The sequence below is a fragment of the Vitis vinifera genome, chromosome 14, assembly GCF_030704535.1.
Source record: "Vitis vinifera cultivar Pinot Noir 40024 chromosome 14, ASM3070453v1".
Taxonomy (NCBI): domain Eukaryota; kingdom Viridiplantae; phylum Streptophyta; class Magnoliopsida; order Vitales; family Vitaceae; genus Vitis; species Vitis vinifera.
This window is the reverse complement of record NC_081818.1, coordinates 25771850-25789771: the sequence shown is the minus strand read 5'-3', so window position 1 is coordinate 25789771 and position 17922 is coordinate 25771850. Positions and strand designations below refer to the sequence as shown.

Below are 17922 nucleotides of genomic sequence, written 5' to 3'. Positions count from 1 at the left end.
AGAGGTCCCCGATATTTAATTTTCAATAATATTGGCAGCTTATCTGACTTTAGTCACTGGTATGAGCTTCAGAGGAAAATTCAAAGGGTTATTTGTGTTTTTGTTTGTATGTGTATGTCTGAGTGTAAAAGTTTGAGGTGTTGAACACTAACAATTGGCGTGTCTGCATGATGCCAGCTGATGGTACTATCTATAGACATTGGTAAGCAGCCAACTGTCTTCTCAAAAGATAGCTTTGCCTCTTTGTTGATCTCAATGCATTTAACAGACCTGAAAAACAAGACTAATTAACTTGGAATTAATATATCTTCTAGTTGGACATAAGAATGAGACTTCCAGAGAACTTGAACCATCCGCGTTCTTGCCTGCGTTTTCTAGTGGCAGCTAATGATAATCCAATTACACCAGCTCCAGCATACAAATGAGCAACTGCTGCCCCATATGGGACATACTTTTGTGAAACATATAAGTAGGATTTCTCTCAATAAACATAAGATAGAGTCAGGCATCTTATGTTAGTGAGCTGCCGATGTGTCCTGTGTGATGCAGGAACACAAAAAGGAACACGGAACTTGGGTGTCCAAACAAGAGAGGCAAATAAAGCCAGAGTCTCCAGCCTCAACAATTCCAGCATTTAATTGTATCAAAAAGAGAATTGTACATTCTCAAGGATTTGATGTCCCTCAGATGCTGAAATGAATTATGATTTAATGATGATTGATAAATAAGATAGAATAAAGACATTCCTAAGCAATCAATTAAGAATTCTAGATTAGAAATTTTGTCTACCTGTGTATTTGCTTGGCCAAAACTGGATGGAGCCAATGCAACATCAATTCCTCCAACATGCTCCGATCCCAAAAGTCTATTCCTCCTAAAAGATGTCTCCACCTATTCCCAAAAATTATCTGCAACAATAGTAATAACATTATTAAGTTCCCAACCTTAAAATCATATAAATCTAGATATTAATGTTGTACGTAGATAATATGAAATACATGTGCTGGTCTGGTATAAACAAGTAAACGGAAATTGATGAAGCTAAAGAAAGTGGATCTTACACCATTCAGGTATGAGTTGTGCTTAGGCATAGTACCCCTAAAAGAATTAGTAAATTTCATTTTCTCCTAAGAATTTTATCTCTTAATCAGTGATAATGTTAGCTTCTCTATACACTTTATGACTTATGATCTAATTAAATGACAAACTACGACAGCCCGACTCTAGGTAGGGGTTGTTGGCAGCCACAATGGTAAAATTGAATGGAGTAGCCTTCCTGTCCTTAATGAAAATGTCTTGTCTTCTTTGTTTTGTAGTGTGCCCTCTTTGACACGCTAATGTATGAACATTTGCTTTAATAGGTCCAGATGTGGACATTAAAACTTTACTAGAATGTGCATGTGAAAATGTCATTAATTCTAAAGGAAGAAAATTTTAGACTTTAGGCATCAGGAGCTGACGGACTTGGTTTAAGAACATTTGCTAAAGTCTTGCCCCTTTTTTGGTTTAGAAAAAAGACACTAGTTTAATAATTCAAATAAAATTAAATACGTCGAGTTAGAACATCCTATTCATATCTTCATTTGCTATTCTAACCGATTGACTTATTTTACTTCATATTCCCATTTAACAAAATTCTTACACTTAAAAGCCAAAATGTGCTTTTGAATCAGCGGGAAATGTGCCTGTCTAGCAAAATGCTTATGTATCATCTTGTTGAAAGAATAATTAATTTCATAAATATTTTGCATGCCACTAGGATTATTTATTTAGGACCCTTTATTTTCACTAGTATGAAACTCTTTGAATCACTTTCAATCTCCAACTGCCTGATATCATCTTCTCTTGGCCATCAGAGGCCTTCTCTCGAATTGATACTCTTTGTTACACATGCATACATCATCAACTTTTTGCTCTTTTCTTTTCAATAATGCATAGATTTACTATTCTCTTATGGAATTTGTGAGTGGAATAAAAAACCGTGAGAGGCTAAGACCCTTTCGTATGAAGATGTAGCATGAAGGTGAAGGAATAGGACAAAAAGGAGCAGTGACTATAGTAATGTTATAGTAAATACGGATTTTGAAGTTTATTTTAAGAAAATGAGATATTTGAGTAGTTTGGATTAAGTGTGCAAAATTATTGTCTAGTAGAGTAACACACGGAAGGGGGTGAATGAGTAATTTAAAAAAAATTATAATATAAGGATTGAAATTGACCATTTTGCGTTTGGTCACATGGAGAGCATATGTCTTTTTATATACAAAAAAATCATTTCTTTTTTAGGTTTTGTTAATTTTATCTCACCTATATTTTGGATTAAAATATCCACCGATTTCAATATATTATGACCAATATTTTTTATATATCTCAATATATTTATAAAATCAAGTTATTGATATATTTGCAAAAACCGATATTTTCATCATTGATCTCAATATATTAATATAATAACACAAAAAAAAAAAATCACATATAAAAATACATGAGGTTTTAACGTGATTCTACTTTAATGCTAGTTTGTTAGTGTAAAACCAAAAGGATAAAATAATCTACACACAAAGGTATGTCATATTTTTATGTAATTCAACTAATCTTTCATACATCAATGGATGATAGAAAATCATTGGAGTATATCATAAAGAATATTTTAGAGAATAGAAAAACAAAAAACAAAAAACCAAAAACAAGTTTTGAAACATCTTATGTTTTCCTATTCCTTATATTTATACTTTGAACTGCAAACCCTCAATCCACCAAGTGTCTCGAACTCTTTCCCATACCTCTATCTACCATGTATAATTATTACAAAATCATCTCCATCTTATCACAATCTTTTTCCTCGTGATCTAAAATATTTCTAAAAATAATTACAATAATTTTTCTTACTTTATAAAGAACTCTATTATTATAATGATATTTTTTATCCATAATGTTGGTTACAACATGGATTATATATCAATTGAAAATTTAAGGCACTCTTCAAAAAAGAGTTCCTTCATATAAATAATTGTTTGAGATAGTAATTGGACCATTTAATTTACTCATGGACAATTTTATCAGAGAGATATAAGTATGCTGGGATAAGCATTATTTTTTAAGCCTTTAAAGTAAAACACTTAAATTGCAGCAAGACCTAGTTTTTTCCATATCCTATGATTTAGTCCACAAGGGTACTTATAGTCTAGACAGGACATGGAATGTCATGATAAATTATTAGACTTTGTTTTCTCCTCCAAGAATGAAAAGAAACCTTTGTGGTACCTTTGTTCATATTGGAATTTTAGACCCAAAAACCAGTTGGTAAGTTACGTAAAAGTTGAACAATTAAAGATTAATTATCTTAAGCTGCGGTCCTTAGCATTCACCCCAAGTCAGTAGTGGACATTGACCCTCTTCCATTTAGCTATCTTAGTGGACAAGAGGAGAAAGAGCGTGTAGGAAAAAAAAATAAAAATTAAACTGATTTTACTCGTAATGTTTTTATTAATAGTTTTATTATTATAAATGTTTTTAAAGAGAAGCTCATTTTGCCAACCTCTCAAGCTTAAAGCAGTTGTCTATTACTAAAAGTTCTCCAAATGTTTCTTTGGTTTTCAACATCTCCTCTGACTGGGCTCCTCCTTTTAAACTCACATACATCAACCGTAGATCTTGCCAATTGGGTCCCAAATTTCCTACCTGGCTCAGAACTCAAAATGAGTTGACCACCGTAGTGCTGAATAATGCTGGAATTTCAGGTACTATACCAGATTGGTTATGGCAATTAGATTTGCAGCTCAGTGAACTACACATTGCTTATAATCAATTAAGTGGCAGAGTTCCAAACTCATTAGTGTTCAGCTACCTAGCCAATGTTGATTTGAGTTCAAACCTCTTTGATGGTCCTCTCCCACTCTGGTCGTCTAATGTAAGTACACTGTATCTGAGGGATAATTTGTTTTCTGGACCGATTCCTCCGAACATTGGTGAAGCAATGCCCATTCTGACAGATTTAGATATCTCTTGGAACTCTCTGAATGGTAGCATTCCCTTGTCCATGGGTAATCTACAGGCTTTGATGACCTTGGTCATCTCCAACAATCATTTATCTGGAGAAATTCCTCAGTTCTGGAACAAGATGCCTTCCCTGTATATTGTAGATATGTCCAACAACAGCCTTCCGGGTACAATACCAAGATCACTGGGTTCCCTCATGACACTCAGATTCTTGGTGCTATCCAACAACAATCTCTCTGGTGAACTTCCTTCCCATCTACAAAACTGCAGTGCCTTGGAAAGCCTTGATCTTGGTGATAACAAATTTTCTGGAAACATTCCATCCTGGATAGGAGAAAGCATGCCATCCCTGTTGATTTTAGCCTTGCGGTCCAACTTCTTCAGCGGTAATATTCCTTCAGAAATCTGTGCCCTTTCCGCGCTACACATTCTGGACCTCTCACACGACAATGTGTCAGGATTTATTCCTCCCTGTTTTAGGAACTTGAGCGGCTTCAAATCTGAACTTTCGGATGATGATATAGCACGGTATGAGGGACGCTTGAACCTTGATTCAAAAGGAAGAGCAATTGAATACTATCACAGTCTCTACCTTGTGAATAGTCTAGACCTGTCCTATAATAACTTATCAGGAGAGATTCCTATAGAACTAACAAGCCTTCTGAAACTGGGAACCTTGAATTTGTCCAGCAATAATTTGGGGGGAACTATACCTGAAAAGATTGGAAACTTGCAGTAGTTGGAGACTCTCGACCTATCAAGAAACAAACTTTCTGGTCCAATTCCAATGAGCATGGCTTCCATAATCTTTTTGGTTCACCTGAATCTGTCACACAATAACTTGTCAGGGAAAATCCCAACAGGCAACCAGTTTCAAACCTTGATTGATCCGTCTATTTACCAGGGAAACCTCGCACTTTGTGGATTTCCTCTAACAAACGAGTGTCATGACAACAATGGAACAATTCCAACTGGGAAAGGAGAAGACAAAGATGATGAAGATGGAGATGACTCTGAGTTGCCATGGTTCTTTGTTAGCATGGGACTGGGATTCATCATAGGACTCTGGGGAGTTTGTGGCACATTAGTGATCAAGAAGTCATGGAGATATGCTTATTTTCGCTTTGTCAACAAAATGAAAGATAGGCTCCTTCTGGCTGTGGCACTGAATGTAGCCCGTCTGACAAGAAAGGTGTAGGTGTTGGAAATAAACTGTCGCAGGTGAAGAAAATATGGGAACATGCTTTAAGATGGAGAGATACTTCATGAAAACATCATTTCTCATAAATTGTAAACCTGCCATTTACACAAATAAATTTCTGTTTGAGAATTGTTTCTTATGATCTTGATTGCTTTTAAATATTGTGTTAGCAGCAGCAATAATCAGCCAAATCTATTTTACAGTTAAAGCTTCATTACTGGCAGAGTCCTAGGCCTTGTTTATTTGTAAACTGGCATATGAGTGGGCATCAAGCTTGTCTCTTACACTAAGGTGGCTTTGAACATATTTTCAGTTGTAGACTGTCTATGAAATTTTCTCTTGGGAACTTCTTGGATTAACTAAATGCCTTCATTATTTGATGATTTACTGATTTGTCATCCTAACATAGGCATATAGCAATTTCCAGAAGAAAGAATCTATTTCACTGCGTTTAGGGTAAAGGGGAATATGTACTAGAAATTTGAATTTATGCCATACATGATACAGGTGCATAAAATTGCATTAAGCAATTTAAACTTTATCCCTTAACTTTTTGTTGTTCCAGTACTGGCATACTTGGTTCTTAATGGAAAATAACTACCTGATTGACTTGAGCAACTTAAAGTGAATACATGTTAGTTCTGATGTATGCCATGATATGCACATTACATTCATTCCTTTGTTTGCTTATTAACTATTATAAATGATGTTTGGCTATGATTGCAGCATCGAGCAAGGTTTTGGCTGTGTTCAAAAGGGTCCCAGGAGTAGGTCTCAAGAAAAAGAAGTCAGGAAAGAGGAAGAAGAAACCCTTGTGAGGAATATTTTAGTTACTGATGTGGCGTTGGAGCTGAAAAATGATCAACGGGACTAGAGGTTAGGTTGTGCCAAAGCAAAAGGAATGAAGGATTCTTTCAATATTTTACTACAGAAGAAATACCAAGAATCAACTTCTGTTTTCTAGTGTTGTGAAAAAAGAACTTGTTGTTTATTACTGACTGAATGACTTGTAAATAACAATAATTTGAATGAACAAAATTCTACAAAAATGTTGAAAAATAAATTAAGATAATGCTCCGTAAAAGCTGCTCAGTTTCCTTAGATTTCGCTAGATGAGGAAAGGCTGTCAACTTGTTGTAGGTTCTCAAATCCTGCCTGGTCAAGATCCCAACTACTGGAGACACCTGCAAGTGAAGGAAACAATCAGGTTAGTCATATTTACCTCAAAACTGTAGTTTCTCTCACAAGATGGCCATTGTTATCATTGTATGCACAAAAAAAGAAAAGAAAAAAAAATGATTTAGCTGGGTAAATTTCTCTGTCACTTCCCACTCTGTTCTCCTTCTCTCTGGCAGGAACCACTTCTTCAGCACTTTAACAAGGTGTGCTCTTAGCACAATTCCATGCAGTTCAGTTGCTCCTATGACCAGACCAACCGGTGGCTCCAGCCCTTCATCTACAACTGGGAAACCATTGTGCGTGGTGTTTCTCAGGACATCTACAAGGCGGGCTACCTTTTCCACTTCACCAAGGGTAACAACTTGTGGCTTGGCATCTGCATGCTCCCCAACAGTTAAATTTCTCATCCATGGCTCAGGATTCGCATCCAAGAAAGGCAGGCCTTTGAGCTGCAGTATTATCTCATAAATTTCTCATAATTTTTAATTTTTAAAATGAATGAATCTAAATATATTAAAAGAATTTAAGATAAATTTTTCTAAAATTTTTTATAAATATTATTAGAATTTTTAATATAGATTTTTTTGGATAAAATTTAAATTTTTTGCAAGTAGTAATGGACATAAAGTCAAATAAGAAGAATTTTAAATTTTTTATCACTATTAGAAATTGACTTTTAATCTATTATGAAATAGAATTCAATGCAATGATTAATTTATTACAAATATAGATTTTTTTTTTTTACATTGAAAAAATTAGATTGTAATAAATTCTTATTTTAGAAAAATATCATCAATATCTTCCAACAAAATTATTTCAAAAATATAAATATAATGTATTTTAATTTTTAAATATTGATATACATATAGCAATTATATTGTTCAATAAAATAACTTAAACATATGTATTATTTTTTTTTCTACAATTTTTTTTGAAACTTTTCTTCTTCTTTTTTCAGTTTTTATTAAATTTGTCTCATCAATATTTTGTATTAATAAATCCACTAATATTTCCAATATATCTTAATATATTTGTAAAATGAAATTATTGATATATTCGTGAAAACCAATATTTCCATCCATGATCCCAACACATTAGTATAATAACACAAAAATAAAACAATTCATATATAAAAGTACATGAGGTTTTAACGTTCGTGATTATACTTTAATACTAAAATATATTAGTGACAGAATGATAAAATAATCAATACATAAAAGTATGTGATATTTTTACATAATACAATCAATCATTCTTACATCAATGGATGAAAGAAAATCATTATAGTATATCACAAAAAATATTTTAGAGAATAGAAAAAAAAAAAAAACAAACAAACAAATATTATTGAACCTTGAAACTTTCCATGTTTTCCCGTTTCTTATATGTAAACCTTGAACTGCAAGTCCTTGATTCACCGAATGTCTCCAACTTTTTCCCATATCTCCATCTACCATGTATAGTTATTACAAACTCATCTCCATCTCATGATAATCTTTTCCCTCGTGACTTAAAATATTTATAAAGATAATTATAGTGATTTTTCTTACTTTATAAAGAAGTCTATTATTATAATGATATATTTTATATATAATGTTCTTTACAACATGGATTATATACCAATTAAAAATTTAAGGCACTCTTTAGTAAAGATCTCCTTCTTATAAATAATTGTTTGAGATAGTTATTGGAGCATTTAATTTACTCATGGACAAGGGAATAGTGTCATTTTGAGAGTTTTATAAGAGAGATTTAAGTCTGCTAGCTAGGATGAGCATTCTTTGCCTCCATGCGAGGAATTAGTCAAATATAGGGTACTCACTTTAGATGAGCAAAGTTCCACAATACCCTTAAAATGGGTCCAGTATCCAAGTGCTTATTTTAACTTGAGTACAAGGGCAATGGAAGTCAATAGGACTTACTTTTAAGCCTTTTAAGTGAAGACCTAAATTGCAGCAAGACCTAGTTTTTTCCATATCCTCTAATTTAGTCCACAAGGGTACTTATAGTCTAGACAGGAAATGGAATGTCATCATAATTAGACTTTGTTTTCTCCTCCTACAATGAAAAGAAACCTTTGTGGTACCTTTGTTCATATTGGAATTTTAGACCCTAAAACCAGTTGGTAAGTTAGGTAAAAGTTGACTACAAGTTTGAACATTTCAAGATTAATTATCTTAAGCTGTAGTCCTTAGCATGGACCCCAAGTCAGTAGTGGACATTGACCCTCTTCCATTTAGCTATCTTAGAGGACAAGAGGAGAAAAAAGCATGTGGAAAATAAAAGGGGAAAAATACTAGAAAAAAAGGTTGTGTTAAGAGGTGCTTTTAACATGTTTCAAAATCATTTTCTAAGGAGCTCTACAAAGGTCTAGTCTTGGGATACTTGCGCAAAACTTCATTATTTTGCATAGTAGTTGGAGTATAGAAAAAAAATTTAGGTTCTCAACAAACTTTTGTTTTACTGAATATCAGAAAACAGTTTTAAAAAACGGTTCTTAAAAATTATTTTTTTAGAACTGTTTTCAAAACCAGTTATCAAGCAAGGCCTAAATTTTTTCTTTATTCTTTGTTTTATGTCTCTTGGCAGTGTCCCTGAGACAGAGTCAAATGAGAAAACCAGACACATAGATGGACATTATTGGAAAAGCTTGGACTCAATACTTTATTATATTACAAGAATGTAAACGAAACCAAACACCATTGCATACACGCCTTCATTTATTTCAATAGACTGTTGAAAGTTATTCAAATACTACCCAAATTCAGTTTCCTCCGCAGACGAGCTACATTCAGTGAGATAACCATGAGCAGCCATTCTTTCACGTCATACACAAGCCTAAAATAAGCATGCCTCCACGAATTCTTGACTATTAAGGTGACACAAACTCCCCAAAATCCCACCGCAAATCCTGGCCCCATGCTCATGTAGAACCACTTCATTTCAAAGCCATCCCCGTTCTCATTCTCATCCTCTACATTGTCCCCACTGCGCGTTTTAGGCCGCTGATCATCACCAGGGCACTTGGCTGTTGTTGGAGGCCCACAGAGTGCAGGGTTGTTCTCATATATGGATGGATCGTCCAAGGTTTGCAACTGGTTGCCTGTTGGAATTCTACCCGACAGGTTGTTATACGACAGGTTCAAGTGATTCAAGGAAGTCAAAGAAGCCATACCTGGGGGGATTACGCATGAAAGATGGTTCCTTGAGAGGTCAAGAGTTTCTAACCCCTGTAAGCTCCCAATATTGTCTGGTATTTTTCCCGTCAAATGGTTTATGGACAAGTTCAAGGTGCCAAGTCTTGAAAGATTTGTTACTCCTTCAGGCACCTCTCCACATAGGTTACTGTCTGACAAGTCCATACTATTAACCAGATAAAGAATACTTTTGTATAAGTCTTCTCTTCCTTTCCTCAACACCATCAACTCGCCCTCATATCGTTGAGAGTCGATTTCAGAGGCCATGCCACTCAAATTCCCCACACAAGAGGGAATGAATCCCGAAAAATTATTTTCTCCAAGATCCAGTATGTGGAGAGAAGAAAGAGTGCACAATTGTGATGGAATACTCCCATGGAACAAATTTGATCGTAAGCGTAGAATAAGCAAGTTAGGCATCCTTTCTCCTATCCACGCTGGAACATTTCCTGAAAATCTGTTGCCTCCAAGATCAAGAGTATGAATGCCTGTGCAATTCTGCAAAGCTGAAGGAAGTTGGCCAGAAAGATGATTGTTGCTTATCATCAGGAATCTAAGGAATCTTAGAGAACCCATAGAACTTGGCAGCTCACCAGATAAATTGTTGTTGTTCATGTCTATGGCATAGAGGTAAGGTAAACCATTCCAAAACTCTGGAATTCCTCCAGACAAATGATTGTTGGAGATGACAAGGGTCAATAAGTTATTTAATTTCCCGAAGGAGAGGGGAATGGTGCCATTTAGAGCATTACTGGAGAGATCTAGATCTGTCAGCATGGGCATTCTTTCACCAAACTCCAGAGGAATTGGGCCAGAAAAGAAATTGTCATATAAATACAGTTTCATCACATTGGATGACCATAATGGCAAAGGCCCCTGAAAGTTGTTTTCACTCAAATCAACGGTGGATCCAGGAAGAAACTTCATTGAGTTTGGCACCCTGCCACCCAGGTTATTGGAACCGATGTCGAGCTCATCAAGACGCAAATCCAACTTCCAAAACCACTCTGGTATGGTGTGTGAGATCCCAGCATTATTGAGCACTACATCAGTGAGCTCAGTTTGATTTCTAAGCCATGCGGGAAACTTGGGACCCATTTGGCATGATCTTATTCTGAGGAGGCTGAGTTTAAAAGGAGGAATCCACTCAGGACTGATATTAAAAACCAGGGAAACTCTTGGAGTCACTCTATAGTTTGAAAACTCCTTTAAACTCGTAAGATTTGAAAAATGAGCCTCTGTTACAACTCCCGTCAGTGGATTCTCAGATATCTCTATCGCAACCAACTTGGAAAGTCATCCAAGAGCTTCAGGGATGGTCCCATTCATTGCATTATCTGAGAGATGCAGTTCTTCCAAATACGATAAGTTTCCAATTGAACTCGGAATTGAGCCTACAAAGGAGTTATCCCAAAGCCAAAGAAACTTCAAGTTATAGAGTTTTCCTAGGGAATTAGGAAGAAAACCACCCAGATCATTGAAGCCCAGATCCAGCGTCTCTAACCAACTGCTGTTGCACCCAGATAATACATCAATCAGTTCAGTTATTTCCCCATTCAAAACGTTCTGAGAGAGGATCAATGTTTTTAAATTGCAAAGACTATCCATATTTCTTAATCTTTCAATATACGTCCCGTTTGCAAAAGCTTCTAGAATTGAGCCTCGTAGATTGTTGGAACTGAGATCTAGATACACAAGATTCCTCATCTGGAATAACCAGTGGGGTATTGTGGAGTTGAAACCATTGTGGGAAAGATCGATGACTGAAGCTATATATATATATATTATATACACACCCCACAGTCTTTGCCACTGTGCATATTCCCGTAGTCTTTGTCAGTGGACATATTCTAGAGGATGAAGAAGACTGTGCTGACTATTAATTATTAATTAACTTATATCGCAATTTATAATATCTAATGATATAACTTAAAAGTAATTTAAAAAAAATACAAAATAGAAAATAGAAAATAGAAAATTTCATTATAGATTTATTGAGTAAATTACGGCAATCGAGACTGAATTTAATTTGAAGGTCGACAAAGATATTACTAAAAAATTGAGTAAATTTTTGTTTGTAGGAGGAAAATTCAATATTAAAGTAGCGTATGAAATGTTGTTCTCAGGATCACAAGTTGCAACATTTTCTTTTTTTTCAATAGTATGGATTTATTAATTTTTGTACATAATACAAAATGCAAAAATAAAAGTAAAATAAAACAACGAAAGAGATGAGTGAAAAATGCAGGATTTTTGATAAAAATATTAAAATACTTTGAAATTTTTAAGTTAGTAATTTAACATGCCCAGTATGACTTTGCCATATTTCCTTGATAGAGTCTTTGCCATAAACAATAGACATGGGAAGAAAATTTGGTGTTTGCTTATCTAGAAGGTGGAATTCAACTGCCAACCACCGAAATTCATGTCCACTCTTCCAATATAAGGCCAAGTGGGATGGTGAAGTAGTGACCAACAAACTGGCCGATGAATGGTGCCCTAATTCTGATAAATCCCATTTAGTCTCCAATGGGATGACATCAGTTTCAACTTCCCATCTAACCTAACTCAATTCCAATGTAAGGGCGGCAAGTTTTTGAGAAGTGACGAGGGTCTACGGCACCATTTTCATAGAAACATCCCCATCATATTGTGTATGTTGGAAAATGGTTGATAGATTGTTAATGCAATAATTAGGTTGATAATTTTAATTCAAAAATCATTGATCCGTATATGCTTAATTTCCATCAAGACTTGTACGCCTCTACACTCAGTTAAAGGCTTAGGTAAGGAATTTGGAAATAACTAAAGAAAGAAAATCATTTTCCTTCAACTATATTTGGTTCCAATAAGTATTAAAGAAAGAACAAATTAAGAAATTTTATTTTATTACATATTATTTTAATATATAAAACATAAAAAATTAAATATAATTAAAATTAGTAAGAAATTTATATATTTTTAATTATTTAATTTTTATATATAAGAGTTAATATAAGTGAAATAAGTTTGTAGCATATAAAAATAATTTATTATCTTTAAATATATATATTCTTCCCTTCAACTTTTCTTCTTCTTTTTCTTTTCCTAACATTTTTCCTCAAAATTTTTAGAACCAAACCTAGCCTAAAACATCATGGATGACAAATAAAAGGAAAAGGTTATGTAATTCATCTAATTTAAAATGCAATGTTAACCATGAATTTATCTTTTTCAAGTTAATATTTTACAACCCATTTATTTAATTAAAAAAGAGTTTTACATGAGGAAATTTTGAAAGAGGTTGAAATATAAATCGATGCTTGGGCTAATGGGATAGATGATAAGGTGATCGGTAAGTCCTAGCATGAGGTTGAAATATAAATCGATGAGCATGTGATATTTGTTGGCTGTCTCAAATATGTGTGTAGAGCAAAATGATTAGTGGTTTAGTGTATAAATATAAGGAGTTAAATGGTTCTCTCTCATCTGTGAATGTAACCATGATATATCTTTTTGTTCTTAAACTAGCATTGTTTGTATTAAAGTTTCTATTGCACAACCACATTGTGTTGGGAAATTGTTAATGCAGTAGCTAAGTTGATAATTTTATTCCAAAAATCACTTAACCTAAACAGCTTAATTTCCTTCAAGACTTATACACATTAAGAGCAACTTGAAGGTTGGGTAAGTACATTTCAAAAAGTATTAAGGGAAGAAAACCATATTCCTTGAGCTATATTTAAAAAAAAAAAATTAAACATAATTACAATTAATTAGAAATTTATATATTTTTAAATTATTTACTTTTTGTATAAAATGGTTGATATAAGTGAAATAAATTAAAAGTAATATATAAAAATAATTTATTTACTTTAAATTTGTATTGTAATTCCTTTACTTTTTCTTTCTCTTTTATTGTTTTTCCTTTATTTTCTTTCCCTTACATTTTTATTCAAATTTTTTAGTAATTAAACATAGTCTAAAACACGGTGGATGACAATTGAAAAGAAAAATTTTATATAAATCATCTAATTTGAAATGTGATTTTAACCATGAATTTATCTTTTATTTATTTATTTTAAAAGATTTTCCAAATATTTGTCCGTCCATTTATTTAATGCAAAAATAAAAATAAAAAAGAGTTTTACATGAGCCTGGTGAAACTTCAGATTTTACAGAACCTCTGAATCTTGTCCGACAAATCAGAATGGCAGCTCACCACCAGAAAAAATACATACAGAGTCCATCACATACATAGTTGATAGCATACATTACAGTTTAGCCACAAAATTACGAAGCATGCAAGGCGTTTGTATCCCAAAATGCAACTGGAGGTTGACACCTTACATTTCATCTTTCATCTGGGGTTGAGATCGTATATTGATGCGAGGTAGTAATCCACTTCTCCCACTGGTCAGCAAAGTTATCAGATTGCCTAGCAGGGGGCTAAGGTTCTGCTACTTCACTAAATCAAAAGGAAGAAAAACCTGTAGAAGAAGAAGAATACCACAGATGCAAGCAGATATACCAGTCTATCAAGGTTGGAAGAAAAGCTCCTAATTAACCAATGTTTTATTGTGTTAGGAGGAAGTACATGAAGCAAACCACTGACACATAGAGACTGTTATTTTAGCTAGAAAGCTTGTTGATGGATATCTGTTCAAGTTCGATGATGTTTTCTTTCCTATTTGCATTTCTTTTGCAGCCATGCTACACTCTCTGTGATAACCACCATAACTCTATCTTTCATCTCATCCAGGAACCGGAAGTAGGCTCGCCTCCAAGACCTATTTATTATCAAAGGGCCAAAAACTCCCCAAAATCCCACTACAAATCCAGGCCCCATGCTCATGTAGAACCACTTCATTTCAAACGCATCTTCATGTTCATCGTCATGATCTTCATTATCCACACCTGAAGAATCAGTAGTAGCCTCATCATCGCCTGGGCACGTCATTGCCAGAGGCTCCCCACAGAGTGCAAGGTTATTCCTGTATATGGACGGGTCATTGAAGGTTTGGAACTGGTTGCTTGTTGGAATTTTACCAGATAGTCTGTTGTAAGATAGGTTCAAGTGATTCAAGGAAGTCATAGAAACCATGCTTGGTGGAATCAGGCCAGAGAGCTGGTTTCTTGAGAGGTCCAGAGTTTCTAATTGACTTAAGCTCCCAACGTCCTCTGGTATATTTCCTGTCAAATGGTTTATGGACAAGTTCAAGGTGCCAAGTCTTGAAAGATTTCTTAGTTCAGGCAACTTCCCCGATATATTATTGTCTGAAAGATCAATGCTATTCACGAGATACAGAGTATTCTGATATATGAGTTCTCTTCCTTTCATCACAACTGACAATTGGCCCTCGTATCGCTCACTGCTGATTTCAGTAGCCATGCCACTCAAATTTCCCAAACAAGAAGGAACGGATCCTGACAGATTATTATGTGCGAGGTCCAATATATGAAGATGGGAAAGACTGCACACTTGGGAGGGAATGTTTCCATCAAACAAGTTTGATCGCAGTCGTAGAATCAACAACGATTGCATCTCTCCTATCCATGATGGAAGGTTTCCTGATAATCTATTATCGCCAAGGTCAAAACTATCCATGTCCTTGCAATTCTGCAGTGAAGAAGGAATTTCCCCTGAAAGTTTGTTGCCACTCAGTATCAAGAACATAAGTGAATTCAGGGTGCCCATAGAGCTAGGGATCTCACCAGATAGGCTGTTATTTTCCATATCTACGATGTACAAATCTGGTTTATCATTCCAAATCAAAGGAATTTCACCAGATAAATGATTATTTGAGAGAACCAGACTTGCCAAACCCGTAATCTTACCTATAGACAAGGGAATGGTACCATTTAGAGAGTTCCAAGAGACATCAAAATTTGTCAACCACGGCATGGTTTTGCCAACATCCCGAGGTATTGGTCCAGAAAATAAATTGTCTCTCAAATACAATGAACTCAGGTTAGAAGAAAAGTGTGGGAAAGGACCGTGAAAGCGGTTGGAGCTCAAATCCACAACAGCATTTTCGGGAAATTTCAATGAATTTGGGACCCTCCCACTCAATTGATTATTAGCAACATCCAGTAGCTCGAGCTGCAAGTCTAACTTCCAAAACCAATCAGGTATCGTGTCTGAAATCCTAGCATTGTTGAGCACTATCGTCTTCAGCTGGTTTTGGGTTCTCAGCCATGCAGGAAATTTGGGACCTAGTTGGCACGTTCTGAGTTCCAGGTAATTGAGTTTAAAAGGAGGAATCCATTTAGAATTCACATTGAAGACCAAGGTGATATTTGGAGATGACTTCTTGATTGCCAACTCAGTTAAGCTTGTGAGATTGGAGAAATGAGACTCAGTCACAACACCAACCCATGGATTCTCTGAGAGATCCAGTGCAACCAATGCTGAGAGTTGGCCAACACTCTCTGGGATTATTCCATTCATTTGATTTTCAGAGATGTAGAATCCTTGCAAGGACGACAAATTTCCAATGGAGTTTGGAATTGACCCCACAAATGAGTTGCTCCACAGATGAAGAGACTTCAAGTTCTTTAGGTGTCCCAAAGAATTAGGAAGAAACCCACCCAGTTTATAATTGAACCCCAAATCCAGAGACTCTAAGCTACTACTGTTTACACACTCGGACAACCCATCCATGAATTCAGTTATCTCTCCACTAATGCTGTTGAAAGATAGTTTGAGAGTTCGCAAGTTGCAAAGCTTTCCTAAGTCTCTTGGTAAGTGACCTCCAATAAATAAATTAGAAGAAAAATCAATGTATTTAAGGGAAATCAAGTAACCAAACCCTTCAGGAACACTGCCTTGAAGATTGTTGGAGTTGAGATCAAGGTATGCAAGACTACTAAAGTTGAACAACCAGTGAGGTATCGACGAGTTGAAGTCATTGTTCGAAAGATCAAGCACCAAAAGGGATGTGACATTAAAAAATGGAAGAGGAAGATCAGGAAGGGAAGAAAGCCCACATCTAGGTAAGCGTAGTTCCAAGAGTGAAGAAAGGGAGTTAACAGCTCGATGCCAATAAGCTGCAGCCTTGCTAAGATCTATATTTCCCAAATTAAGGTGTCTCAGAGAAGAAAGACCTGATAGCCAGTGCAGGTCATCCTCAACTGATTCAAGAGAATATGAGTTGAGATCAAGATAGAGCAGGCTAGAAAGGTTCCCTAGGTGGGGTGGGATGGTTCCACCGAAGGATGCACCTGAGAGATTGAGATATCTCAACCTCTTGAATGATCCAATGAACTTGGGGATTTGGAGTCCTTCAAAATTGTTCATGCTCAAGTCCAAGTACCTCAAATCTTTCAAATCAAGTAAAGAATGACTTATCTCGCCGCCAAATGCATGAGCTGCTCCATAGTCATCCTCAAAAGCACCGGTATCTTCATCGTTGGCGTCCGGAGTTCTAGCATACTGATTGCGGAGTTTGAGCTTGATGACTCGAGGTACCCTCTGGCTGCACACCACACCACTCCATCTACAGCAATCCAGGCCAACCCAAGAAGAGAGCCTGCCGGAAGGATCAGTAAGACCTTGTTTGAAGTCAACAAGGGCTTTTCTCTCAATTTCAGTGCAGCTGACATTGAGAACGCCATTGCAGGAACCAAGTTTAACAGTTTCAAGATAGAGAAAAGTGGAGGAGAGGAAAATAAGCAGAAGGAAATGAATGGAGGCATTGATATTAGCCATGAAAGTAGAACTGCAGCCAGAAGTTGTATGTATGGAATGCACAAAATACTGATACAAATGCTTTTTATAAGCCAATTGAGATCCATGTGTGGAGGTTTAGGATAGCAATGACAAAGAAAGTGCTTCTTACAAGTTGGAAACTCCACTATCAAAATCGTAACTTATCTGGTGTTTTTTTATTTATTTATTTATTCAAAGATAAGCCTACTTTTTCTTGAAGTCTTTTTCCCTTTTTCTTCTAGCAAATCACTGAAAGTTCTTCAGGAAATGGACTTCAATAGAAAAATGGTAAAAATCAATTGCTCATCACTACTGAGATTTTAATATAGTATTCCAACATAAAGCCCAAGTGGGCATATTACTATGGGACAATTATGTTTCAACCCATAGAAAGTTCATAATTAAGATAAAGTCCTCCAACCATCTATAATTGATGATAAGGATATGAGACAGTAATCCGACAAAAATACACATTTAACTCATTTTTGTCTATATTTTACTACTTGCCATTATTCTTTTTTATTAACCATTTTTTTATTTTTCATTATTTTTTTAAACTCTTTTTTTATAAATAATTGAAAATTTAACATTATTTTTTATTTTTAAATTATAAATAAATAAAAATTATATTAATGATTCAAAGACTATTTTGGAAA

The 17922-nt window shown here is 35.1% G+C and overlaps 2 protein-coding genes and 1 pseudogene across 2 annotated transcripts; 1 reads left to right on the top strand and 2 right to left on the bottom strand.

The window, feature by feature from the left end:
- Window positions 1–1035: 1035 nt before the first annotated feature.
- Window positions 1036–6074, top strand: LOC100855312 (receptor-like protein EIX2; annotated as a pseudogene).
- A 3052-nt stretch (window positions 6075–9126) lies between these two features.
- On the bottom strand, window positions 9127–10838 carry LOC109123865 (receptor-like protein EIX1). The gene has a single exon (XM_019224865.2). The coding sequence runs from the start codon at window positions 10672–10674 to the stop codon at window positions 9127–9129; it is 1548 nt and encodes a 515-aa protein (XP_019080410.1). The 5' UTR covers window positions 10675–10838.
- A 3261-nt stretch (window positions 10839–14099) lies between these two features.
- Window positions 14100–17341, bottom strand: LOC100259982 (receptor-like protein EIX2). The gene has a single exon (XM_019225348.2). The coding sequence runs from the start codon at window positions 17264–17266 to the stop codon at window positions 14243–14245; it is 3024 nt and encodes a 1007-aa protein (XP_019080893.1). The 5' UTR covers window positions 17267–17341; the 3' UTR covers window positions 14100–14242.
- Window positions 17342–17922: the final 581 nt, after the last annotated feature.